Here is a 26,542-nt window from a genome sequence, read left to right as displayed (position 1 = left end):
AATGTGGCAAAAATTAAAATGATTTTTTTCGTGTCCCTGCCAATATTTGACATTTCATGACACAGGAAAATATTCATACATAAATTACACAGACTGCCACAGCTGTTTTCATTAATACAATAAATTAGCAGCTGTCTTCACTCCTTCCTAATAAAGTTGCTTCTGATACATATATCTATGTGCACTCATCTGTAGTTAACCGGCCATCTGTTACATAGAGAGCTTCTTCACCATCATATTGAGTAATGTGTAATATTGGTCATCTCAAAAACTGCCATTAATATCTAGCAAAGATATCAATAATGACAGTATGTGTAAGTAACATCCTCTGAAGGGGATGTGCACATTAAATCACTACATCTGTAGATACATCTATACTGTGCAACCAACTGTGAAGTTCGTAGCAGAGAGTACAACCCATTGTACCAGTTATTGCGATTTTTTTCCCATTCCATTCGCGAATGGAGTGTGGAAAGAATGATTGTTTGCATGCCTCTGTGCTTGCAGTAATTATTCTAATCTTATCCTCACTATTCACTGTGTAAGCGATACATAGGGGATTGTGGTATATTCCGTGAATCATCGTTTAAAGCCACTTCTTGAAACTTTGTTAGTACTATGTGGTACGGGTCCCACAAGCTTGAGCAGTATTCTGGAACTGGTCGTGCATGTGATTCTTAAGCAACCTCCATTGTTGACTGATTGCACTTCCCCCGTATTCTACCAGTAAACTGAATTCTATGACCATTGTTAGTCACAACTGACCCTATGTGATCATTTCATTTCATATCCCTATGAAGTGTTAAAGAGTTGGCCAATTCCACCAGTGACTCATTGATATTATAGTCATAGTATACTAAGTTTGTTTCATTTTGCAAAGTGAAAAATTTTACATTGCTGATCATTTAAAGCAAGTTGCTAATCTGCACCACTTTGAAATTACATTGAGATCTGACTGAATATTTATGCAGGTTCTTTCAGACTATACTTAGTTATAGGTAACTGCATCATCTCCACACAGGGCAACAAATACAAAGTAATAACTTCTTTTTAACCCTCCAGCAGGCGCGTCAACTTTCATGACGCCACTAGTCGCGATGTATCTCGTGGATACATGCGACAATTTTTGTGGTTTTTTGTTTGTTTACAGGTTATTATTCTTTTCTTTTTGTTATAAATTGGAGTTACCTTTATTGTTACAGATTTTACAAATACAGAAATGAACATCAGGCTCATTACACTTTCAAATTATCAGAAATATTTGACATTTTGTAATGGAGAAGTACATGAAATTCCTTTAAAAATTGATTTTATTATAGATACAAATAAATTATTAAACCAATCAAAGCATGTCTCTTTTTACTGATTGCCCTCTATAGAAAGACATTGTTCACAAATTATTTTCGCGTGCTTTTGCAAACAAAGATGTGTACCGCATTTTTCACATGTATACTTGCTGAGACAAGTCTTTTTTGTCTCCCTGTAGCATGACTGGCACCTTTTTCTTTTCTTGTTTTCTGATTCCAAGAATTGTTCAGCGTTTTCTTGCTCTTTTCCTTTAGGTTTGTACTTTACTAGCATTGACTTTATCATCAGGTAGAGTCATAATAAGAGCTCTTCTTTTGAGATGATCTCGCAGTAGAGTCAGAGCCAAAGTTTTGAGGTACTCGCGCCGATTTGAGTATTTTTTATTCTTGTTGCCCAAGAAAATTACTCTTGAGTTGATGCCTGCAGTGTTCAACGGGTGGAAAAAAATCACCATAGGCCATCTTCTTGTTGACCTAGCTACATTGTAGGTAGCACGGAGTTTGTCAACTACATCAACTCCAGATTTGGTGTCATTATAGTGTAGAATAATTGCTGGTTTTTTCTCTAAACCTTCTGAAACCTCACTTGACGATACATGTATACTTGAAAGGAGGACTACAGTTTTCCCTTTTATCGGGACATACGACACAAGGGTTTCATTCTTGCTGTAGCCAAATATGCTATCATATTGCTGTCTACTTTTTGGTGCTACAAAATTCGATGGCAGTTCCTACTTGTTTTTGCTAATTGTGCCTACAAATGACAGTCTCCTTTTATGCAGTTCTCTTACTAACTCCAAACTAGTGAACCAGTTATCTGCTGTAATGTTTCTACCCGTCCCATATATTGGTTCGGCAAGTCTCAGAACTACTTATTTGGCGGAGTTGCTATTCTGAAAGGGTCCTTCTTGTTGTAATCCACAATATATTTCCATGTTGTAAGTATAATAAAGCTTGACATCACATAGGCAGAAAATTTTGATGCCATATTTAGATGGTTTGGATGGTATGAACTGGCGAAATCCACACCGGCCTCGAAATGCTGGTAGCTGCTCATCAACTGTGACGTTCTGACCGAGGGAGTAATGTATCTTGCAGTTATTCAAACACATGGCTGCTAATTTGTCTGTCTTGCGCCGTTCTTGTCTTGTGGCTCCATCATCAAAACAAACACATCTTATTAGGAACAGGAAACATTTTTCAGACATGGTCATTCTAAAAATATTCAGACCAAGGTCATGTGCTGTACAGAAGTCGTGAACATTCTGTCGCCCACCACGGAACACACCAGCAGGGTATAACAAGGCAAGAAAGGCTTTTATTTCTATTGCGTCTGTGTCCTTGCAGTCACTCTCGCGAGCAACGTTTCCCTTTAGATCAGCTATACGCCTGTTAGTGTTGACCACAATAAGATCTAGGATATCATTACTGATGAATAGGCTCCAGCAGTCAATTTCAGTTACCATTTTCTTTGCGTCTCCAACTACCCAAGGCAGTTTGGTTAGTATATTATGAGGCCATGTCTGTGTTGCTTTCCAAGGAACTTTCCTCCATTTAGTTCCATCCTTACCTAAAATAAAAAAATAAGTACATTACACCATTATTAGATACTGTTATTACATCTGAAAGCATATTTATTGTCTTTTCTACTCACCAAAATAGTAATGTTCATCAGTTTCCTGCGCTTCGTTATTTTCCTCTTCATCAAATTCATGATCTGTGTCTGAGTCTACAGATCATGTTTCGAGTATATCTTCGGTTTCTAAATCAGTTTCTGCAAGATCATCTTCATCTTCAACGGATACCTCGTTGTCGAGAAGAAGGCAATGTACTTCTTCCAAATCCTTAGGATTTTCTAGATCATATCGTTTACTCATTTTGAAAGACAGTACACGTAGCTACAACGAAACGTTGCTTCATTTAGAAGACAACAACGCAACTGGCGACTTGCGTACGCTGCAAACAATGTAACAGCTGCAGTCATTAGCGGCGACAAAGCGTTACCCGAGTAGGCGCGCTGTATCTGAGGGTACACGTTCCCACACCTGACTCATTTATGACATTGTCAGTATCGGGATAAGACTGAAATTCCTGTGAAGCAATAAGAAAGGTATGACACAAGATGTCGTGGGCCAGCAAACCGTTACCACTGTTCATTGCGGTAATATTAGAGAAAAAGTAGGTCATGTATCTCACAGATACATGCGCGACTGTCGGAGGGTTGAAAAAGAAGTGTGCATAACCCATAAGCAGTATAAACACAACTATTTCCAAGTAACATATGGAATGGAATGGCATGGCATGGCATGGCATGGCATGGGAAACACTAACACCCAATGCACGTGATGGCTGTAGTAAAATGTGATGTATGCAGTAGCAACCAAATTAGACTGATTACCCTGTAGTGATCTTAAACTAAACTTTGATTGCTTGAGTGAAACCAAGTAACCCAGTGAGGTGCTGTCTGCAAGCATTGTTCAAAGTCAAGGAAATCTGTAGGGAGCCATCTCTTGGATCACCCTGATAGGTCAAAACAAATTATAGTATCTGAAAGTGTGGTACACAGGTCATTAAACTCAAACCATTTTATGTGCCACAAAACATCTCTGGCTAGAGTCCAATCCTAATGTAATATAATCTTCTTCTGTAGTAGTTTTGGCATAGTCACCAGCTGGGGTATGTGAGAAGAGGGACAAGCCAAATTCACAGTCTGCAATTAGCAAATACTTAGTGAACAAGACAGAGCCTCCCACTTCCAATCGGCAAGTTGTGCAAGTGAATTGCATCCCTCTTCGTACACGTTCCATCCTGGTAATTCATTTACTATCGAACAGGTACCCAGAATTTTAGACGACAGTGGGTCGGTCTAGTCCACCTGCAGTGCATTGTGCTACACGGGAGTTTACCGGGACAGCCGATGACGAATGTCGCATTGCAAATATTGACACAACTATGAGGGTAAATCCAAAAGTAAGGTCTCCTACTTTTTTATAAGTACAGAACTCTGTTTGTGTGGCAGTTGGTCACACTGTTATGAAGAGTGCTTCACGCTCTGTGTGTAAACATGTGCACACCGCTCTGAGGTGCTCAGTCTTGGCTTGGCAGTCATTGAGAATGGAGCTCCCGTTGGATGTTACCACCAAGTGCGAATTGCGCACAGTTATTCGGTTTGAGGGCACTGCGCCGATTGAAATCTATTGCCAATTGACGGAAGTGTATGGTGAGTTGTGCATGGATGTCAAAAATGTTCCTAAGTGCTGTAGAGAGTTTGCAGCTGGTCGGACTGAAATTCATGACGAACAAAGGAGTGGGAGACCATAAATTTCTGAGGAGACAATGTTGAAGGTTAAGCAAAGCATGCGTGAAGATCGGCGGATCACCCTGGACGATCTCTGCACGTTGGTTCCTGAGGTTTACCGAAGCACCGCTCACAGAATTTTATCAGAAACATTGAACCACCGGAAGGTGTGCACAAGATGGGTGCCACGCGTGCTGAGGACCACATGCGGCAACAAATTGATGCTTCCCATGCATTTCTTCACCGCCTTGCAGCCAAACAGGAAAACTTTCTGGACTCAGTTGTCACGGGTGACGAAACTTGGGTGGTGACGAGGTGAAAGAAGAGGTTCGTAACTTTCTGAACAGCATGGAGGTGAGCTTGTATGACACGGGCATACAAAAACTGCCACAGCGTCTACAAAAATGCATGGACAGAAATGGTGATTATGTCAAAAAATAGCTAAATGTTCATTGTTCATTGTAGAAATAAACAGGTCTATGTACTTATAAAAAAAAAATAGGAGACCTTACTTTTGGGATTACCCTCGTAATAAGCCAGGTTACCAGTGACACTATGATATGTAATCCCTTTTACAGTGCCGTGCAGTGGTACTTTGTGTTTTCATATTCTAGTCACTTGTGAAACTGTGGCCTTCTCCGAAAGGAGAAGCTTCCCATTCAGATACCAACACAAGATGGCCATCCCCTTCCTTTTCCCTACCCCACCTGTAGCCTCTCGCTCCTGGTTCAGAATATCCTACAGCACAGAACCACCATTAAGTTATGCTACTGTAGAATGATATGGAACAGAAAGTTTACTCATGTGATTGTGGCCTTTAGCAGTGAAGCTGAAGTTGTCATGATTACAACTGTCCAAAATAAATCCCATAAAGTCCAACATAAATCATTGATATGAACAAGGTAAAAATATCTACTGGAATAACAAATGACTGTAACTATAAATTTACTACACCAAAAGGGAATGGCATTGGACATGAATTGATTTAAAGATCTTAGATTACATCCAAGTTATTGTATAATTAAATAAATTGTGTGTAATGACATATGGCTATCAAACCCGGAGAGTGCGTGGAAAATTAACTCCAATTCCGTCATTAATTATACTACTACAATCTGTCTGAAACTAATTCGTTGACAGTGATTGTCAACTACAAAGCTGGAAGGTAACACGAAATGCAAATTGGATGGTGACTGCTGCCATTGGAAAGCACTTGCTGCGGACACAGAAAATCTACATTAACAATCCCTTCTGTGCCAGAGCTGTGGAATGTTCACCAGCTGGAACCAGCAGTGAGGTGATCGGGGCAGAATCCTTGCGCTAATCCGTACTGTGGCCGTTGGCCGACAACTCGATCTGACACCTTCCGCAGCCTAGGTCCTGACTGTCACGTAGTGTGCTTCCACCCGAATTTTCACTCCATCTCTTCAACTATGATTTTCTGAGAACACTGTGTGTGTAGTATTTTCAAAAAGCTAAAGTGATGGCCTTCATCTACATCTACATCTACATCTACATTTATACTCCGCAAGCCACCCAACGGTGTGTGGCGGAGGGCACTTTACGTGCCACTGTCATTACCTCCCTTTGCTGTTCCAGTCGCGTATGGTTCACGGGAAGAATGACTGTCTGAAAGCCTCCGTGCGCGCTCTAATCTCTCTAATTTTACATTTGTGATCTCCTCGGGAGGTATAAGTAGGGGGAAGCAATATATTCGATACTTCATCCAGAAATGCACCCTCTCGAAACCTGGCAAGCAAGCTACACCGCGATGCAGAGCGCCTCTCTTGCAGAGTCTGCCACTTGAGTTTGTTAAACATCTCCGTAACGCTATCACGGTTACCAAATAACCCTGTGACGAAACGCGTCGCTCTTCTTTGGATCTTCTCTATCTCCTCCGTCAACCCGACCTGGCACGGATCGCACACCGATGAGCAATACTCAAGTATAGGTCGAACGAGTGTTTTGTAAGCCACCTCCTTTGTTGATGGACTACATTTTCTAAGCACTCTCCCAATGAATCTCAACCTGGTACCCGCCTTACCAACAATTAATTTTATATGATCATTCCACTTCAAATCGTTCCGCAGCATACTCCCAGATATTTTACAGAAGTAACTGCTACCAGTGTTTGTTCCACTATCATATAATCATACAATAAAGGATCCTCCTTTCTATGTATTCGCAACACGTTACATTTGCCTATGTTAAGGGTCAGTTGCCACTCCCTGCACCAAGTGTCTATCCGCTGCAGATCTTCCTGCATTTCGCTACAATTTTCTAATGCTGCAACTTCTCTGTATACTACAGCATCATCCGCGAAAAGCCGCATGGGACTTCCGACACTATCTACTAGGTCATTTATATATATTGTGAACCTTCACTTAACAACCTCACTTCACTTAACTTCACCTTCACCTTCACTTAACAACCGAGGGCAGCGACATTTGCATAGAATTTTTTAAAATAGTTTTAGGGCACAAAACTGCTCTGGTCATAAGCGCCCATTCTGTGGCTTCTTCTTCTTCATGTGCCATCTCCTCTAAGAAGGTTGGCTGTCATCATGGCAATTTCTGATCTTGATTTGGCTGATCTAAGGAGTTCTGACGTTGAACAGTTGTACCAATTTTTTAAATTGTCAATCCAGGATGTCCGTCTTCTACCCCTCGTTCTCTTCCCACAAATTTTCCCTTCTAGTATTATTTGCAATATTTTGTAATTTACTCCCCTAATAACATGGCCTAAATATTGTAGCTTCCTTACTTTAATAATTTTAATTAATTCTTTTTCCTTTCCCATTCTTCTTAGGACATCTTGATTAGTAATCCTCGACACCCAACTAATTCTAAGTATTCTTCTATATGCCCACATTTCAAAAGCTTCTAAACTGTTCATGTCCTTCTTTTTCAATGTCCACGCTTCCATTCCGTATAATAATTTTGAGAATACATAGCATCTTAGCAACCTCATTTTTGTGTTTAAACAAATGTCTCTCGAACAGAATGCATTTTTCATCTTATTAAAGATACTTCTGGCCTGTCCTATTCTCGATTTAATTTCTTCTGAGCTTTCAATCTCCTCATTTACAATTGTTCCGAGATATTTAAATTTACGTACTTGATCGACTCTTTCCCTATTGATTGTAAGATTTTCTTGTTGGTGTATTTTAGATATCACCATGAACTTAGTCTTGCTTACGTTAAGAGTCAAGCCAAATTCTTCACTTTTTTCTGCGACTTTGTCAAGAAGTAATTGTAGATCTTTGAGGTTTCCAGCTAGTAGTGCAGTGTCATCAGCAAACCTAACATTGTTAATGTTTAGCCCATTCACTTTAATGCCAGCTATTTCATCTGATAGAGCTGCCTGGATTATGTCTTCTGAATACATATTAAACAATAAGGGTGAGAGAACGCAACCTTGTCTCACACCCCTCTTTATTTCTATATCATTCGATAACTCATTTTCTACCTTCACGGTTGCGGTTTGATTGTAGTAGAGGTTATATATAATGCGGATGTCTTTCTTATCAAGTGTTTTCTTTTCTAACAATTCTATGAGATGATCATGACGAACTTTGTCAAATGCTTTATTATAATCCAGGAAGCACACATATAGTGGCTGGTTAACCTCCATACATCGTTGCGCTAATATGTTAAAAGCAAACAATGCTTCTCTTGTACCGAGGGAACTTCTAAAACCGAATTGTGTTTCACTTATACCTTCTTCTACTTTTTTGTATATTCGTTTGTGTATAACTTTTAGAAATATCTTTAAGGTGTGACTCATTAAGCTTATTGTACGGTGATCATTACAAGTTTTGGCATTAGCCTTTTTGGGTAATGTAACAAAGGTAGATGTCAACCAATCCCTAGGAATAATTCCCGAATTATAAATATCATTAAACAATTGTACAAATATATCTATATGGTCTATTCCTATGAGTTTCAGGATGTCATTTGGTATCTTATCCGGTCCAGGGGCTTTTCCTGTCTTTGATTTGTTGATAACATGTAATATTTCTTCTTTCGATATGCTTGGTCCTCGTTCTCCGATCATGTTGTTATAAAATTTTTGATCTTTTCTTGTATCTTCAAATAGTTCTTTGACATATTCTGTCCACCTGTCCAGTTTACCTTTAACATCAGGAATTATTTTGTCATTTTTATCTAACAATAAACTTGTACTTTTCTTTTTATTAAGTCCAGCTAAATCTTTAACTTTTTTGTGTAAGTTGAAACTATCATGTCTTGTTTCATAACTCTCAATTTCAGAGCATTGTTCCTTGTACCATTCTTCTTTTGCTCGCCGTGTTTCTTTTCGTATTTCTGCATGTAATCTTTTATACTCACTTTCATCTCTATTTTTAAGTATTCTTCTTTGTTCCATCAATTGTAATATCTTCTCTGTCATCCACTTCTTTTTCATGTTGTCGTGTTTGGTCGCCATTGTGTTTTTACATGCATTATTTAATGTGTCTTTTATAAGTTCCCATTTGCCATCAATGTCTTCTGTTTGATTATTCTTTATCCTAACTAATTCCTTATTAATCTCTTCAGAAGTCTTTTGTTTAGTCAAGGGGTCTCTTAGAATAGTTGTATTTATATAGTCCTTCTTTTGTTTCTTTTGTATGGCTTTCAGTTTCACATGGAACTTTGCTACTAAAAGGTTATGATCAGAAAATATATCAGCTCCTGGATATGTTTTCACACCATGAATAGAATTTTTGTACCTCTTGTTTATAAGTATGAAATCAATTTGATTTCTGCAAACTTCTTCATTACAGTCTCTTGGTGATTTCCAAGTATAAAGTCTTCGTTTAGGGAGTTTAAAAAATGTGTTTGTAATAGACAGATTGTTTTCCTGGCAAAATTGTGACAGCAAATCTCCTCTTTCATTTCTTGTTCCTAAACCAAAAGGTCCAATAAGATCACCTTCACTTCCTTCACCTATTTTGGCATTAAAATCTCCCATGATGATAATAATGTCTCTGCTTTTTGAGGTTCCTATTGCTTGTGTCAATTCTTCATAAAATTTTCCTATTTCTTCTTGGTCTTTGTCGGCTGTTGGAGCATAGATTTGGATTAAATTAATATTTGTTTGTTTCGTTTGTAAATGTAGACTGATTACTCTATCTGAGATTGGTAAAATGCTTTTGACAGATTTACTAGCATACTCATCTAAAATTATTCCTACCCCATTCCTGTGCTGGCTATCAGAATTTCCCGAGTAATATACTTTCATGTTGTCAATGGTCATTTCTCCTGAGTCAGGCCATCTTGTTTCACTTACACCCAAAATGTTAATTTTTAGGCGTTTCATTTCTTGTATAACATTATTTACTTTGCCTGGTTGGTATAATGATCTTACATTCCAAGTTGCTATTGTTGCATTATTTTTGTATTTACTTGTGGCATTGTTCAAGGCTCTCCCCCCCGGAGATCCGAGTGGGGGAGTTGAAACTCCGGATAATTTGACATTGAACCCTGCCATGATGAGTTTTCCTGGGGATATCCATTGGATCTTTAATGCTGTGGTTTCCCGTTGCCTTCAGCATCCTATGCCGTTGACCACCCTTGGTGATTCTTCCGTCTTTAGGAGTGATTTCTCACTCCAAGGACAAGAGGGTGCCCTTGCTCTACCAGCTCATCCGCCCTCTAGAAGGTCGTTGGCTTAGTAGAGGGTTCTCCTTATCCCGGGAGAAACTTAGGCTTAGGGAAGGGTAAAAAAACCGAATGTTAAATCAACAGCAATAGGAGCGAAACTCGTAAAGGAAGGAAACTAAAAACAGAATGAAATCTTAGAAAACTACCATTGGAGAGGGTTTGTTTTCCCAAAAAAGAGCTTCAAATGATGGATGTCATCTCACTGACACTGATAAACTTGAGGATGCGATCGGCTGAGCTCGTGTCATCTGCTGAAAGGGAAGATATATCGGGCGACAGCTGTAAATGGGCACGTAGCGGATTAAAATAAGGGCACTCAAGTACAAGGTGCCTCACTGTACAGTCAGTGATAACAGATGTGCGACACAGTGTGAAGTAACCACAGAAATCAATGTGGGACGTAAGGTGAATGTATCCGTTAGGACAGTGTGGCAAAATTTGGCATTAATGGGCTGAGGCAGTGGATGACCGACACAAGTGTATGGACAGCTGGAAAGCTCTGGCCCGGTCAGATGAGTCTCGGTTTCAATTGGTAAAAACTGATGGTAGGGCTTGAATGTGGTGCAGGCACTAAAAAGCCGTGGATCCAAATTCTCAAAAAGGCACTTTGCAAGCCAGTGGTGGCTCCATAATCGTGTGTTACTGGAACGGGTTTGGTCCTCTGATTCAACTGAACCGTTCATTTGAGTAAAACAGAAGTAATAACTGGCATTCCCCAAGGAAGTGTTATGGGCCCTCTATTGTTCCAGATCTATATTAATGACATAGGAGACAATCTGAGTAGCCATCATAGATTGTTTGCAGATGATGCTGTCATTTACCATCTTGTAAAGTCATCAGATGATCAAAACGACTTGCAGAATTATTTATATAAGATATCTGAATGATGCGAAAAGTGGCAATTGACCCTGAATAAAGAAAAGTGTGAAGTTATTCACGTGAGTACTAAAAGAAATCAGCTAAATTTTGACTACGCGATAAGTCACACAGATCTGAGGGCTATAAATTCAACTAAATACTTAGGAATTACAATTACAAATAACGTATATTGGAACGATCACATAGATAATATTGTGGGTAGAGCAAAGCAAAGACTGCGATTCATTGGCAGAACACTTAGAAGGTGCAGCAGGTTTACCAAAGAGACTGCTTACACTACACTTGTCCGTCCTATTCTGGAGTACTGCTGTGCGGTGTGGGATCCGCATCAGGTGGGACTGACGGATGACATCGAAAAAGTACAAAGAAGGGCAGCTCGTTTTGTACTATTGCGAAATAGGGGAGATAGTGTCACAGACAGGATACGTGAATTGGAGTGGCAATCATTAAAACAAAGGCATTTTTCGGGGTCTTCTCATGAAATTTGAATCACCAGTTTTCTCCTCCGATTGCAAAAACATTCTGTTGGCACCCACCTACATAGGTAGAAATAATCATCATGATAAAATAAGAGAAATCAGAGCTCGCCCGGAAAAATTTAAGTGTTCGTTTTTCCTGCGTGCCATTCGAGAGTGGAACGGTAGAGAGACAGCATGAAGGTGGTTGATTGAACCTTCTGCTAGGCATTTTATTGTGAATAGCAGAGTAATAACGTAGATGTAGATTGACTGGAAATGGTTATGTTCAGCTAGTTGGAGACAGTTGCAGCCATTCGTGGACTTCACATCCCCAAACGACAGTGGAATTTATGCAGAAGACGGGGCGCTGTGTCACCGGGCCACAGTGGTTAGAGATCAGTTTGAAGAACATTTTGGACAATTTGAGTGAATGGTTCGGCCACCCAGATCACCTGACACGAATCCCGTCAATCATTTATGAGACACAATTGAGAGGTCAGTTCATGCACAACATCGTGCACCGGCAACACTTTTGCTAACATGGATGACTATAGAGGGAGCATAGCTCAGTGTTTCGGCTGCAGACTTTCAGTGACTTGAGTCCATGCCACAATGAGCTGCTGCACTATGCTGGGCAAAAGGTGGTTGGTTGGTTGATTTGGGGGAGGGGACCAAACAGCAACACCAGTGATCCTGTCAGGTTAGGGAAAGATGGGGAAGGTAGTTCACTGTGCCGTTTCGAAGGAAGCATCCCAGCATTTACCTGAAGCGATTTAGGGGAATCACAGGAAACCTAAATTGGGATGGTCGGATGTGGTTTTGAACTGTCGTCCTCCAGAATGCGAGTCCAGTGTGCGAACCAGTCCACCACCTCACTCGGTAAAAGCTGGTCTGATATTACGTTAGGAATTACCCCACAACTTTTGTCGCCTCAGTGTAGTACTGAATTAATGGCACTTAGATGAAAACACAATTCACAGGTGCATTTGATGGGGATACGTGTGTAATTAGCATGGATGACTTATTAGTAGTAATTAACAAAACCCAGACCCTGTAAATCATATGTGTAGTGTAGGTAAGTTGTGTTGTTTGGTAAAGTTGTGTATTGTGCTTCTATAAAATGAGCTTCTGAGATTGTCTAATTTCATTACAAACTTGCCTTGCAAATAATAATACTTATTATAAAAATAATAATATAAAAGGGCATTCAAAAAGTTTTGCATAGTCGTCTCTATTTTTTAATTTTTTGGAGGAGGAGAATGAAATGTTTTGTGAACATGCTTGGAACATTTAGCTATACTTGAGCCCACTCATTGTAGCCTCTGTCAACTGTGATGCACTTTGGTAAAATTCGGGGGACTGACTTTTACATCATCACTTGACACAGAAAAAAGGTCTTTCTCACTATAAAATGTTTTACCGTGCAGATGGGTCTTCAGACGATCAAAGAGGTAAAAAGCAGGCGGAGCCAAGTCCGGACTGTAGGGAGGATGTGGAACAATTTTCCAACCCATTTTCCAGATTTTCTCCTGCGTCATAAGGGCTGTATGGGGTTTGCCATTGTCATGGTGTAGCCTGATGAGCTGACCCTGAAGCTGTGGTCTGTGGATCTTGATGGCACGTTGCAGCTTGTCCAATGAGAAACAGTAATGGTCCCGGCTAATTGTGGAGCCAGGCTCCAAAAAGTCAATGAAAATGACACCACACTGATCCCAGAAGAAGAAGAAGAAGGCCATCACCTTTCAGCCTGCTGTTCTTGAAAGTCTTGGTTTCTTCTTCAGAGGGGAACCCGGATAACACCACTCCATGGATTGGGTTTTACTCTCAGGTTCGGACAAAAACAATCATGTTTCATTCTGGGTAATGGCGCCGTCAAAACACTTTCCACTCTTCAATAAAGGTCTTCATGAGACCCTCGTACGCATCTTTCCTCATAGTTTTCATTTCTCTTGTCAATAATCTAGGCACCCAACGTGCACAGATTTTGCTGTATTCTAGTGACTGTACCGGTGATACCACACTACCCAAGGACAAACGAGTCATTTCAGCAAGCTGTTGTGTTGTCACACATCTGTCATTTTGTATGGCTTGATCAATGGTCTCCTTATTCACATCACTCACTGCTGTCTATGGTCTACTGCATCGTGGATTGTCCAGTAGAGAGAAATCACCTTCTTTAAACCTCTGCAACCACCACTGGATACTGCTGCGATCCACTGTGTCCTCCCCATAAACAGGGAGCAACTTCCTGTGAATCGATGTGGCAGAGTTATCGTTGGTCTTGAAGAGGAACTCCATCACCGACCATTGTCGCAACCTGACATCTACTTCACAGTCCATTATGGCTCACCTGTAAATACAAGAAAATACTTTATATATCTAAAAACAAAGATGATATATAAAAACAAAGATGAGGTGACTTACCGAACGAAAGCGCTGGCAGGTCGATAGACACACAAACAAACACAAACATACACACAAAATTCAAGCTTTCACAACACACTGTTGCCTCATCAGGAAAGAGGGAAGGAGAGGGGAAGACGAAAGGAAGTGGGTTTTAAGGGAGAGGGTAAGGAGTCATTCCAATCCCGGGAGCGGAAAGACTTACCTTTGGGGGAAAAAAGGACAGGTATACACTCGCACACACGCACATATCCAGCCACACATACAGATGGATATGTGCGTGTGTGCGAGTGTATACCTGTCCTTTTTTCCCCCAAAGGTAAGTCTTTCCGCTCCCGGGATTGGAATGACTCCTTACCCTCTCCCTTAAAACCCACTTCCTTTCGTCTTCCCCTCTCCTTCCCTCTTTCCTGATGAGGCAACAGTGTGTTGCGAAAGCTTGAATTTTGTGTGTATGTTTGTGTTTGTTTGTGTGTCTATCGACCTGCCAGCGCTTTCGTTCGGTAAGTCACCTCATCTTTGTTTTTATATATAATTTTTCCCACGTGGAATGTTTCCTTCTATTATATTAAAAACAAAGATGATGTGACTTACCAAACGAAAGCGCTGGCAGGTTGATAGACACACAAACAAACACAAACATACACACAAAATTCAAGCTTTCGCAGCAAACTGTTGCCTCATCAGGAAAGAGGGAAGGAGAGGGAAAGACGAAAGGATTCTTTCGTCTTTCCCTCTCCTTCCCTTTTTCCTGACGAGGCAACAGTTTGCTGCGAAAGCTTGAATTTTGTGTGTATGTTTGTGTTTGTTTGTGTGTCTATCAACCTGCCAGCGCTTTCGTTTGGTAAGTCACATCATCTTTGTTTTTAGATATATTTTTCCCACGTGGAATGTTTTCCTCTATTATATTAAAGAAAATACTTTTATATACCAACTTATAGCTAAATGTTCCAAGTAAGTCCATAAAAAATTTCATTTTTCTCCTGCAAAAACGAAACAAAATTAGAGATGACTGTGCAAACCTTTTTGAATGCCCTTTGTAATTGTTGTTACTACTACTACTACTACTACTACTACTACTGTTTTCCACTAGTCCAGCCATCAGGTATGTACCAACTGACAGGGTGTGCAGTCTGCCTATCAGAGTTTAGAGAATTCCACTGTTCTGAACTGGACATTGATGACTCTTACAATATGTAGAGATCTGTTTTGTAGCTTCATATGTGTTATGCAGATTGGAGCTTTCCGGGTGCAACGGGCTGGGTGGAACTGCCATCGCTCACATAGCAGAGCTGCCAGCTCTACACACATTGGTTCTTCAGCACATGAGAGACCTGAAAAAGCTACTGCCGAGCCTCCGGGACATTGTTGACGTGGGGGAGTTGCGATTGCTCGATATCTTGCAGAGCGACAACATCGAAGCTTTGCCATTCAGTGAGTTTCCTGGCAAGCTATTGAAGCTCAGGTGGGTGGTACTGTTCTGTCTGTTCTCTGTTCCACTGTGAATTTGTATAGTTGGTGCATGATCCTATATTGAAATGTGGTGGCATCTTATTTCAAAAACCTTAAAAAATTGAATTTTAAAAAAACTGAATTTTAGCAAAATTGATTCAGAAAATATGAAATACAACAGTCTCACTGTCTATGCTTGACATTGTCAAGTTAGGGGGCAATCTAGATTACTGAATACGTGACATGGTATAATATGCATTTGATCAAGAGTCAGTGAAAAGTACTGCAGAAGATGGCAACATAAATTGCTGGAACCGGGTATCAGAATAAATGCTGTACAATAGCAGTCTTGGCTGTTTGACATCGGGCTTCTGTTTCTGTGACTCTCCCTCTTAGTTCAAGTGAAGTAATGAGTGCTATCGACAGGATCTCAGGTTGATTCCATACTTCTAGAATTTCGTAATACTCGACACAGCTCCTCACGAGTGGCTTCTAATCGAATTGTGTGTCTGTGGATTATCGACTCAGTTCTGTAACTGGATTATCTGTCGGGAAGGTCACAGTAGTAATTGACAGGACATCATTGCGTGAACAGAAGTGATATGTGTTGTTCCCCAAAGAAGTGGTCTCTGCTGCTGCTGATTTATACAGACAATTTAGAAAACATCTGGTAACCATCGTCCCCCACCCCCACCGCCACACTTTATTTTTTTTAAAGAATCAAACTTCCGTGTATCAAATTGGTTTGTAAATGTGCTAACGTGTGAAGTATGTGGCATAAGGATGTAAAACTTGAAAAGGCTCCATTTTATGAGACAATAGTTTTCCACAAATCTCAGCATTTATGATGACATATCTCATGAATTGTGCATCCTACAGTGATATAATTTTCAAGGCACGTGGACTGGCATATGTGGGTTGTTGTTGTTGTTGTTTTTGTTGTTGCTCTGGCCTTCAGTCCATGCTACTCCATCCTGTGCAAGCCCCTTCATCTCCTAATAACTGCTGAAACCTACATTCTTCTGAATCTGCTTACAGTATTTATCTCTTGATCTCCCTCCATGATTTTTACCCCTACGTTTCCTTCAAATACTAAACTGATGATCTCCTGATGTCTTAGAATGTATCCTATCAACCGATCCCTTCTTCTAGTCAGTTTGTGCCACAATTTTCTTTCCTCTCAAATTCTGTTCAGTACCTTGTTACTAGCTACGTGATCTGCCCATCTAATCTTCAGCATCCTTCTGTTGCACCACATTTCAAAAGCTTCTATTTTCTTCTTGTCTAAACTATTTATTGTCCATGTTTCACATCCATACATGGCTACACTCCATACAAATACTTTCAGAAAAGACTTCCTCACACTTAAATCTATACTTGATGTTAGCAAATTTCTCTTCTTCAGAAATGTTTTTCTTACCATTGCCAGTCTACATTTTATATCCTCTGTACTTCGGCCATCATCAGTTATTTTGATCACCCAAATAGCAAAACTCATCTATTACTTTAACTGCCTCATTTCCTAATCTATACTCATGCTCATAAATTAAGGATTATTGCAGGATGTGGTGCCACTAATGGCTTAAGGAACACAAATGACACAGATCTGTAAGTCCACGGTATTGGTGATAAGTTTAGAAAACCGTCCCAAAACACATGTGCTACAAAACGCCACTGTTTCCTGTGCATGTACCCCGACATCAATACGGGATACGATCACCATGCACACGTACACAGGCCGCACAACGGGTTGGCATACTCTGGATCAGGTGGTCGAGCAGCTGCTGGGGTATAGCCTCCCATTCTTGCACCAGTGGCTGTCAGAGCTCCTAAAGTGTTGTATGGGTTTGAAGACGTGCAGTGATTCGTCAGCCGAGAGCATCCCAGACGTGCTCAATGGAGTTTAGGTCTGGAGAACAGGCAAGCCACTCCATTCGCCTGATACCTTCTGCTTCAAGGTACTCCTCCATGATGGCAGCTCGGTGGGGCCGTGCGTTATCATCCATTAGGAGGAAGGTGGGACTCATGCACCCCTGAAAAGGTGGACATACTGGTGCAAAATGACGTCCTGACACACCTGACCTGTTACAGTTCCTCTGTCAAAGACATGCAGGGGTGTACGTGCACCAATCATAATCCCACCCCACACCATCAAACCATGACCTCCATCCAGGTCCCTTTCAAGGACATTAAGGGGCTGGTATCTGGTTCCTGGTTCACACCAGATGAAAACGTGGCGAGAATCACTGTTTAGACTATACCTGGACTCGTTCGTGAACATAACCTGGGACCACTGTTCCAACGACCATGTACTGATTTCTTCACACCAGGCTTCACAGGCTCTCCTGTGACCAGGAGTCAGTGGAATGCAAGTTGCAGGTCTCCGGGTGAAGAAACCATGTCTGTTCAGTCGTCTGTAGACTGTTTGTCTGGAGACAACCGTTCCAGTGGCTGCGGTAAGGTCCTGAGCAAGACTACCTGCAGTACTCGGTGGCCGTCTGCAGGCACTGATGGTGAGATATCTGTCTTCTTGTGAGGTTGTACACTGTGGAAGTCCCATACTGTAGTGCGTGGACATATTTCCTGTCTGCTGGAATCGTTGCCATAATACTGAGATCACACTTTGTGGCACACGAAGGGCCCGTGCTACGACCTGCTGTGTTTGACCAGCCTCCAGTTGCCCTAGTATTCTACCCCTCATAACGTCATCAATATGTGTTCTTTGAGTCATTTTCAACACACAGTCACCATTAGTACATCTGAAAACGTCTGCACACTCACTCGCTTCACCATACTCTGACATGCACCAACAAACACCTGCGTGTGTGGACTTCTGCCAGCGCCACCATGCGATGACCGCAGGTCAAATGCTCCACATGGTCATACCCTGAGATGATTTAAACCTGCAAACTGCCCACCAGAGCATTGTTTCACCATGTATCAGCATTATCCTTAATTTATGAGCATGAGTGTAATTCCATTAGTAGCACTTGATTTAATTCCACTACATTATATTACCCTTGTTTTGCTCTTGTTGATGTTCATCTTATATCATTCTTTCAAGACACTGTCCTTTCCATTCAGCTGTTCCTCGAATCCCTTTGCTGTCTCTGACAAAATTTAACAATGTCATCGGCAAACCTCAAAGTTTTTATTTCTTCTTCCTGGACTTTAATTTCGACACCAAATTTTTCTTTTGTTTCCTCTACCGCTTGCTCAGTGGAAAAAGTCAATGACATCAGAGATAGGCTACAACCTTGTCTCACTCCCTTCTCGACCACTGCTTCTCTTTGCCACCAAAATGTATTGTGAATTAAGTTAATAGTAAACACGAAATAAATTAAAATATTGTGCCTGGTGGTGAATTTTTATTGCATAAGCAGTGAAAATGTAGCAGGCAATGAAGTTTCTTCCTTTCATTATTTTGTGGAGGTAGCATCAATGAAAAGAGGTTTTAAAATGGTTTAAAATTATGTGTAAAGTTTGTTGAAAGTCACTAAACTGGGCGAACATAGTCAGAGCAATTTGCATGCCACAAGTTACGCTGTCTTAATGCTTTCATATTTGGCTTATTGTGTTAAACATTTGATGTGAGATTACACCACCTAGTAATTTATGACAGCAATTTAAATTTTTAAGTTCAGACAATAATTTTATATAGTGTGAAAATCAAATTTTGGTTGCCCCTGGGAGTCATTAGATAGGCAGCCTGCAACTGGACAGAGTTGCAGTTCTAGCCATTTACTAACACGGACATCAGCAGCCCTCTGAGGTTATTTTCAGATGGCACTATTGTGTAACACCTATTGAAGTCATCAGAAGATCAAAGCAAACTGCGAAATCATTTCGACAAGAACATTGCAATGAAGAATAATATCCAGTATGTCAGACTAGTCATTAATCTAACTTTATGAAGCACTGTTTCTCTAACTTTATGCAGAACCATTTACATAACTTTATGTAGAACAGTATTGTCTGTTTGTGTGCCTGAAAATTTCAAACCTGTTCAATTCAAATATTAGTGTTAAGGAGAATTTACTTTTGCCCAATTCCAAATATCCTGATTATTTTCTTGACGGCCGGCCGAAGTGGCCGTGCGGTTAAAGGCGCTGCAGTCTGGAACCGCAAGACCGCTACGGTCGCAGGTTCGAATCCTGCCTCAGGCATGGATGTTTGTGATGTCCTTAGGTTAGTTAGGTTTAACTAGTTCTAAGTTCTAGGGGACTAATGCCCTCAGCAGTTGTCCCGTAGTGCTCAGAGCCATTTTCTTGACATCCCATTTCTAACAGAGCAGCAAATAGTTCATAAATGTACTTGGCAGTGATGTTATAAGGAACAATGTGTAACAAATTACAGAAATTACCAGACAAGGAAAGCTGCTACACACCATATAACGAAGATGCTGAGTCGATAGGGACAACAAAAAGAGTCGCACAATTGTAGCTTTCGGCCATAAAGACCTTTGTCAGCAGTAGACACACACACACACACACACACACACACACACACACACACACACACACACACACACACACACACACACACAAAAAAAAAAAAAAAAACCGCGCGCAAAAGCAACTTGCACACACGTCTGCAGTCTCAGAGAACTGAAACCACACAGTTCTCTGAGACTGCAGACGTGTGTGTGCGGGGGTGCGTGAGTGCGTGCGCGCGCGTTTGTGTGTGCACATGCGTGCGTGCTTGTGCCTACTGCTGACAAAGGCCTTTATGGCTGAAAGCTACAATTGTGTGACTCTTTTTGTTGTGCCTATCGCGACTCAGCATTTCCACTACATGGTGAGTAGCAACTTTCCTTCTCTGGTACTGTTACATTCCATCCTGGATTTTCCATTGTTTGAAATTACAGAAATACATGTGTCATTCTAATAAACTTTTTTTTTCTGCATCCCCAGGGAGCTACGTGTGACATATGACAGTCAAGGTGAAAATGTTGTCACTGAACTGCAACATAAAATGCCTCATCTCAAGGTCTTCGAAACTTTCCGATATACAGAGGAAGATCTCTCAGGTGACATAGATAGAGGTGGTGTTGATGAGTATTACGCTGGTGGTGATTATTATTATGGTAATGGTGGCGATGATGATGACGATGATGATGACTATAATGGATGATGATGATGATGATTATGATTATGATGGTTATCATGATGATGATGATGATGATGATGGCGGTAAAATGAGGGATGAATTATAACTTTTGTTCACAAGTTGCAGATAGCAACATTGGGGCTATTGCACTGATGAAAATGAAATGACAGACAGAATATGCATTTATGATAATATTCTGTATGGAGTGCCTACTAGGTGTTGCCAAAAATAAAAAGTCAAGTTTTTTTCACTCATACTTTCCTTATAATTGTTTATAGTGATCCAAAACTGGAATTTCTGTTCCCATATTTCCTTGTATGGTGGAGTCCACTGTTCCATTGGTGACTTCTCTTACTTTAATCCAATCTGGTAAGTTTTATAGACTGACAAGTAATGCCACAGAAGTTGATGACAGAGTGTTTAATAAGTGACTTCTTTCAGGTGTTATGTACATTGACTTTAAGATTCTTCTAAAGAATCTCGGCCTTTGCACCAATTAGCTCTATGTGCTCATTGCACTTTGTCATTCTGGACAGCTACTCCTAGGTATTATGTGGTTATTAGTGTTTCTAGTTATGTATCACTAATAGCATAATCAAACCCTAATATATCTCTTCTTACACTCATGTGCAATATCTTACAATTATTTAGTTTTGGTGTCAACCAGAGATGTGGCAGTATGTTGTCATAACAATGTGCACACTCAGTCTGATAATTAACAATTTAAACAACTGAGAATAATAATTCAGAAATTTAAGCTGGCGAAATACTAGTTTAGGCATGATTTTATAATAAGAACAGTGAAAACAGCATAATGATCGGAGCACATAGAATGAACATATTGAAGTTGTAATTAAGTGACGTCATAAGCGCGTGACTGCATGTGAGATCGCTCTCTAAGTTTTTATATATTTTTAGGTTTCAGATACATATTTTAATGGTTTTTGTGATTATATTTACCATATAAGTGACTTATTAGTGGTTTCTTCATTCACCTCTGCCTTTCTTGTGTTGTGACCTGACATTTGTGAGTGTTTTGTATCGAGCAACTTAACTTCTTACCTGTGTTTACATTCCGCGCTGACCAGTTGCAGCTGTAGCGACGCATCGAAAGCTAAGTACTAAGTAATTGTTTGTGTATAGTGGTTTATTTAGGAACTTAGTAGTCTTCAACCGGTGTTCTTGGTGTTTTTTGGTGAAATAATTTTGGAAGAACTTTTTGGGAATTGTTTTCAGTTTCGTTACTGTGTCATTAGACGTTTGATTTTCTTTCTGTGTTAGTCTTTTGTTATATTCTCATTTGTTGTTGATTAATACTGTTAATAATAGTAGTTACTTCCCTTGTAGAGTAAGTTTGTGATTATTGCAGTCAGTTTTTTAACATCATCTTATTGTAGTAGTGGAACTTAGATAAAGTAGTTTTCTTGTTTCAATAACTGTAAAATTTTGCCACGAGTGAGAAGTGTGGGCTTTGCCGTAGGTTCGTGAGTAGTGGATTGCGGTGTGAGACTTGTTCGAAGTATTTTCACTGGTGGGAACGCAGTGGGGAAGCCAGTGGGCATTCTGGTGAGATCCTCTCCCAGAACTGTAGGTTATGTAACAAGAGTAAGTTGATGGAGGAGCAGGAGCGTAAGATCTGTGCCCTTCAGGTGCAGTTGAAAAACACACAGGAGGAGCTAGATAGGATGAGGAGGGAGAAGGGGGTTAGGGAATGGGAGCTGGCTGTTGGCAAAAGATCTGCTATGAGAAGGAGATTTTCAGATAGTTTTACTATTGGTGTTTGCAATAGATATGACCAACTGTCAGAGTCTAGTGGAAAGGAATCTCCAGTAGCTGTAGATGTAGGAAGTATGCAGCAGACCTCAGCAGTTACGGTGGCTAGGAAAGTTGCAAAGTCGAAGGGAAAGAAGGAGGTTCTGCTGTTAGGTAGTGCTCATGGCAGAGGTGTAGACCAGCAGTTGCAGGAAGTGTTGGGGAGTGAGTACCAGGTCAGCAGCATTGTGAAGCCTAATGCAGGATTGGCTCAGGTGACTGTTAACGTAGGGTGCTTATGTAGGGATTTTACTAAAGAGGATCAGATAGTGATTGTGGGTGGGGCTGGTAATAGTATTGATAGGGATGGGGAGTATGACATAGATGGTGACCTGGAAAAGATAGCCACTCAGACTGGCAACACGAATGTGCATTTCGTGGAACTGTTTCAGCGTCACGATCGGCCTCATCTTAATACAGCAGTCAGGCGTAATAACATGAGACTTCGGGGTGCACTGATGACAGAAAGCATGACTCACATTTCAGTGGTGTCGGTGGAGTCTATCAGCAGGACAGGTTTCACTAGACATGGCCTGCACCTCAATAGGTATGGCAAGGGGAGGTTGGCAAAGCTTATAGGTGACGGCATAGGTGGGGGTGGTGGGATCACTCATGGGAAAATTCCTGTAGTAGTGGGTGTTAGAGCTGCACCTTTTTTATACTGAGGTCGGCTGATAGGTATTCCTGCTACAGCGAAGTCTCTCTCCCAAAGGAACCACTTTTGACAAAGCTTAGGTATCCGAGTAATGAGGGAATTAGTATATTTCATCAAAATATACAAGGTATTAGAGACAAAGTTAAGTGAACTGCTTATAGATGTTGACTCTGAAATTATTGTTATATCTGAACACTTCTTAAATAAGGAAATAATTCAGAGGCTTCCTTTACTAGGATACAGGTTGGCTGGCAGCTTTTCTAGGAGCTCTTTGTGGTGTGGGGGAGTAGCCATGTATGTGAAAAATGGCATCCCATTTGAGTCAGTTGATGTTTCAAAGTACTGCACTGAGAAGATGTTTGAAGGTTGTGCAGGTGTGGTTAAATTTAGTGGAGCTAAACTTCAAACTGTTGTTATTTATAGATCCCCAGACACCGATTTCACAACATTTTTGCTAAAGCTAGAGGAGGTTCTTGGTTCACTTTATAGGAAATACAAAAAGTTATATGTGGTGACTTCAATATTAATTGTATAAGCGATTGAGCAAGGAAAAGGGTGCTGGTAGACCTCCTTAATTCATATAATCTTATGCAAACTGTATTCTTTCTAACGAGAGTGCAAGGGAACAGTAGAACAACCATAGACAACATTTTTGTTCATTCCTCATTACTAGAAGGGCATTCTGTTAGCAAAAAGGTGAATGGCCTTTCAGATCATGATGCACTAATTTTAACTCTAAAAGATTTTTGTGCTGCAACACATGTTAAATATAGTTATCGACTGTTTAGGAAAGCTGATCCAGTTGCTGTAGAGACCTTTGTAAACCTTATCAAGGAACAAGAGTGGCAAGATGTTTATAGTGCTGATACAGTAGATGATAAATATAATGCTTTCATCAAGACTTTTCTCGTGCTCTTTGAAAGTTGCTTTCCATTAGAACATTCAAAACAGGGTAATAGCACAAACAGGCAGCCTGGGTGGCTGACTAGAGAGATAAGAATATCTTGTAGAACAAAGTGGCAACTATATCAAAACGTTAGAAACAGTCAAAATCTAAATATAGCAGCCCATTACAAACAGTATTGTAAGGTGCTTAAAAATGGTATTAGGAAGGCAAATAGTATGCAGTATACAGATAGAATAGCTAAGTCTCAGAATAAAATTAAAACCATGTGGTCAGTCGTAAAGGAAGTGGCTGGTCTGCAGAGACAGGTAGAGGATATAGAATCAGTGCGTAGTGGGAATGTCCGTGTTACTGATAAGTCACATATATGTACAGTATTTAATAATCACTTTCTGAATATATCAGGTGAACTAAATAGAAACTTAGTCTCAACAGGGAATCATATAACGCTCTTAGAAAAAAGTGTTCTGAGACTGTTACCTGAAATGCTCCTCCATGATACTGACAAGAGGGAGATTGAGTTAATAATTAAATCACTAAAGACCAAGAACTCTCATGGATATGATGGGGTATCTAGCAGAATACTGAAGTATTGTTCTATGTATGTTAGCCCAGTACTTAGCCATATCTGTAACTTTTCCTTTAGGAGTGGTCGGTTTCCTGACCGATTAAAGTACTCGGTAGTGAAGCCACTTTATAAAAAGGGAGACAGGGATGTTGTTGTTGTGGTCTTCAGTCCTAAGACTGGTTTGATTCAGCTCTCCACGCTACTCTATCCTATGCAAGCTTCTTCATTTCCCAGTACCTACTGCAGCCTACATCCTTCTGAATCTGCTTAGTGTATTCATCTCTTGGTCTCCTTCTGCGATTTTTACCCTCCACGCTGCCCTCCAGTACTAAATTGGTGATCCCTTGATGACTCAGAACATGTCCTACCAACCGATTCCTTCTTATAGTCAAGTTGTGCCAAAAAACTCCTCCTCTCCCCGATTCTATTCAATACCTCCTCATTAGTTATGTGATTTACCCATCTAATCTTCAGCATTCCTCTGTAGCACCTTATTTCGAAAGCTTCTATTCTCTTCTTGTCTAAACTATTTATCGTCCACGTTTCACTTCCATACATGGCTACACTCCATACAAATACTTTCAGAAACGACTTCCTGACACTTAAATCAATACTCAATGTTAACAAATTTCTCTTCTTCAGAAATGCTTTCCTTGCCATTGCCAGTCTACATTTTAAATCCTCTCTACTTCGAGCATCATCAGTTATTTTGCTCCCCAAATAGCAAAACTCCTTTGAAGTCTGAGGGAATTTCACCTGTCTCATACATCTTGCTCACCAGATGGTAGAGTTTTGTCAGGACTGGCTCTCCCAAGGCTGTCAGTAGTTCTAATGGAATGTTGTCTACTCCCAACGTAGGTCTTTCAGTGCTCTGTCAAACTCTTCATGCAGTATCATATCTCCCATTTCATCTTCATCTATATCCTATCCATTTCCGTAATATTGTCGTCAAGAACATTGCCCCTGTATAGACCCTCTATATATTCCTCCCACCTTTCTGCTTTCCCTTCTTTGCTGAGATCTGGGTTTCCATCTGAGCTCTTGATATTCATACAAGTGGTTCTTTTTTCTCCAAATGTCTCTTTAATTTTCCTGTAGGCAGTATCTATCTTACCCCTTGTGAGATAAGCCTCTACATCCTTACATTTGTCCTCTAGCCATCCCTGCTGAGCCATTTTGAACTTCCTGTCGATCTCATTTTTGAGACGTATGTATTCCTTTTTGCCTGCTTCTTTTACTACATTTTTATATTTTCTCCTTTCATCAATTAAATTCAATATATCTTCTGTTCCCCAAGGATTTCTACTAGCCCTCATCTTTTTACCTACTTCATCCTCTGCTGCCTTCACTATTTCATCTCTCAAAGCTACCCATTCTTCTTCTACTGTATTTCTTTCCCCCATTCCTGTCAATTGTTTCCTTATGCTCTCCCTGAAACTCTGTACAACCTCTGGTTCTTTCAGTTTATCCAGGTCCCATCTCCTCAAATTCCCACCTTTTTGCAGTTTCTTCAGTTTTAATCTACAGTTCATAATAAATAGATTGTGGTCATCTGTCTTACCATTATATAATCTATCTGAAACCTTCTAGTATCTCCAGGGTTCTTCCATGTATACAGCCTTCTTTCGATTCTTGAACTGAGTGTTAGCTATGATTAAGTTATGCTCTGTGCAAAATTCTACCAGGCGGCTTCCTCTTTCATTTCTTAGCCCCAATCCATATTCACCTACTACGTTTCCTTCTCTTCCTTTTCCTACTGTCGAATTCCAGTCACCCATGACTATTAAATTTTCGTCTCCCTTCACTACTTGAATAATTTCGTTTATCTTATCATACATTTCCTTACTTTCTTCATCTGCAGAGCTAGTTGGTATATAAACTTGTACTACTGTAGTAGGCATGGGCTTCGTGTCTATCTTGGCCACAACAATGCGTTCACTAAGCTGTTTGTAGTAGCTTACCCACACTCCTATTTTTTTATGCGTTATTAAACCTACTCCTGCATTACCCCTATTTGATTTTGTATTTATAACC

At 40.4% G+C, this 26,542-nt stretch overlaps 1 protein-coding gene across 4 annotated transcripts in view; it reads left to right on the top strand.

Annotated features, from left to right (window-relative positions):
- LOC124718963 (F-box/LRR-repeat protein 7-like) overlaps positions 1–20,825 on the top strand; it is a 130,362-nt gene extending 109,537 nt beyond the window's left edge. For all 4 annotated transcript variants that reach the window (XM_047244629.1, XM_047244631.1, XM_047244630.1 and 1 more), the window contains 2 exons: positions 15,243–15,473; positions 20,374–20,825. In XM_047244629.1, coding sequence (XP_047100585.1) covers positions 15,243–15,473; positions 20,374–20,593 — 451 coding nt within the window. In that variant the 3' untranslated portion in view covers positions 20,594–20,825. The remainder of the gene's footprint in view (positions 1–15,242; positions 15,474–20,373) is intronic.
- The last annotated feature ends 5,717 nt before the right edge of the window (positions 20,826–26,542 follow it).

Source organism: Schistocerca piceifrons, chromosome 10, assembly GCF_021461385.2.
Source record: "Schistocerca piceifrons isolate TAMUIC-IGC-003096 chromosome 10, iqSchPice1.1, whole genome shotgun sequence".
In the NCBI taxonomy this organism is placed as follows: Eukaryota; Metazoa; Arthropoda; class Insecta; order Orthoptera; family Acrididae; genus Schistocerca; species Schistocerca piceifrons.
Note: the sequence above shows the minus strand (reverse complement) of the source record. Positions and strands in the feature narration are given on the sequence as shown.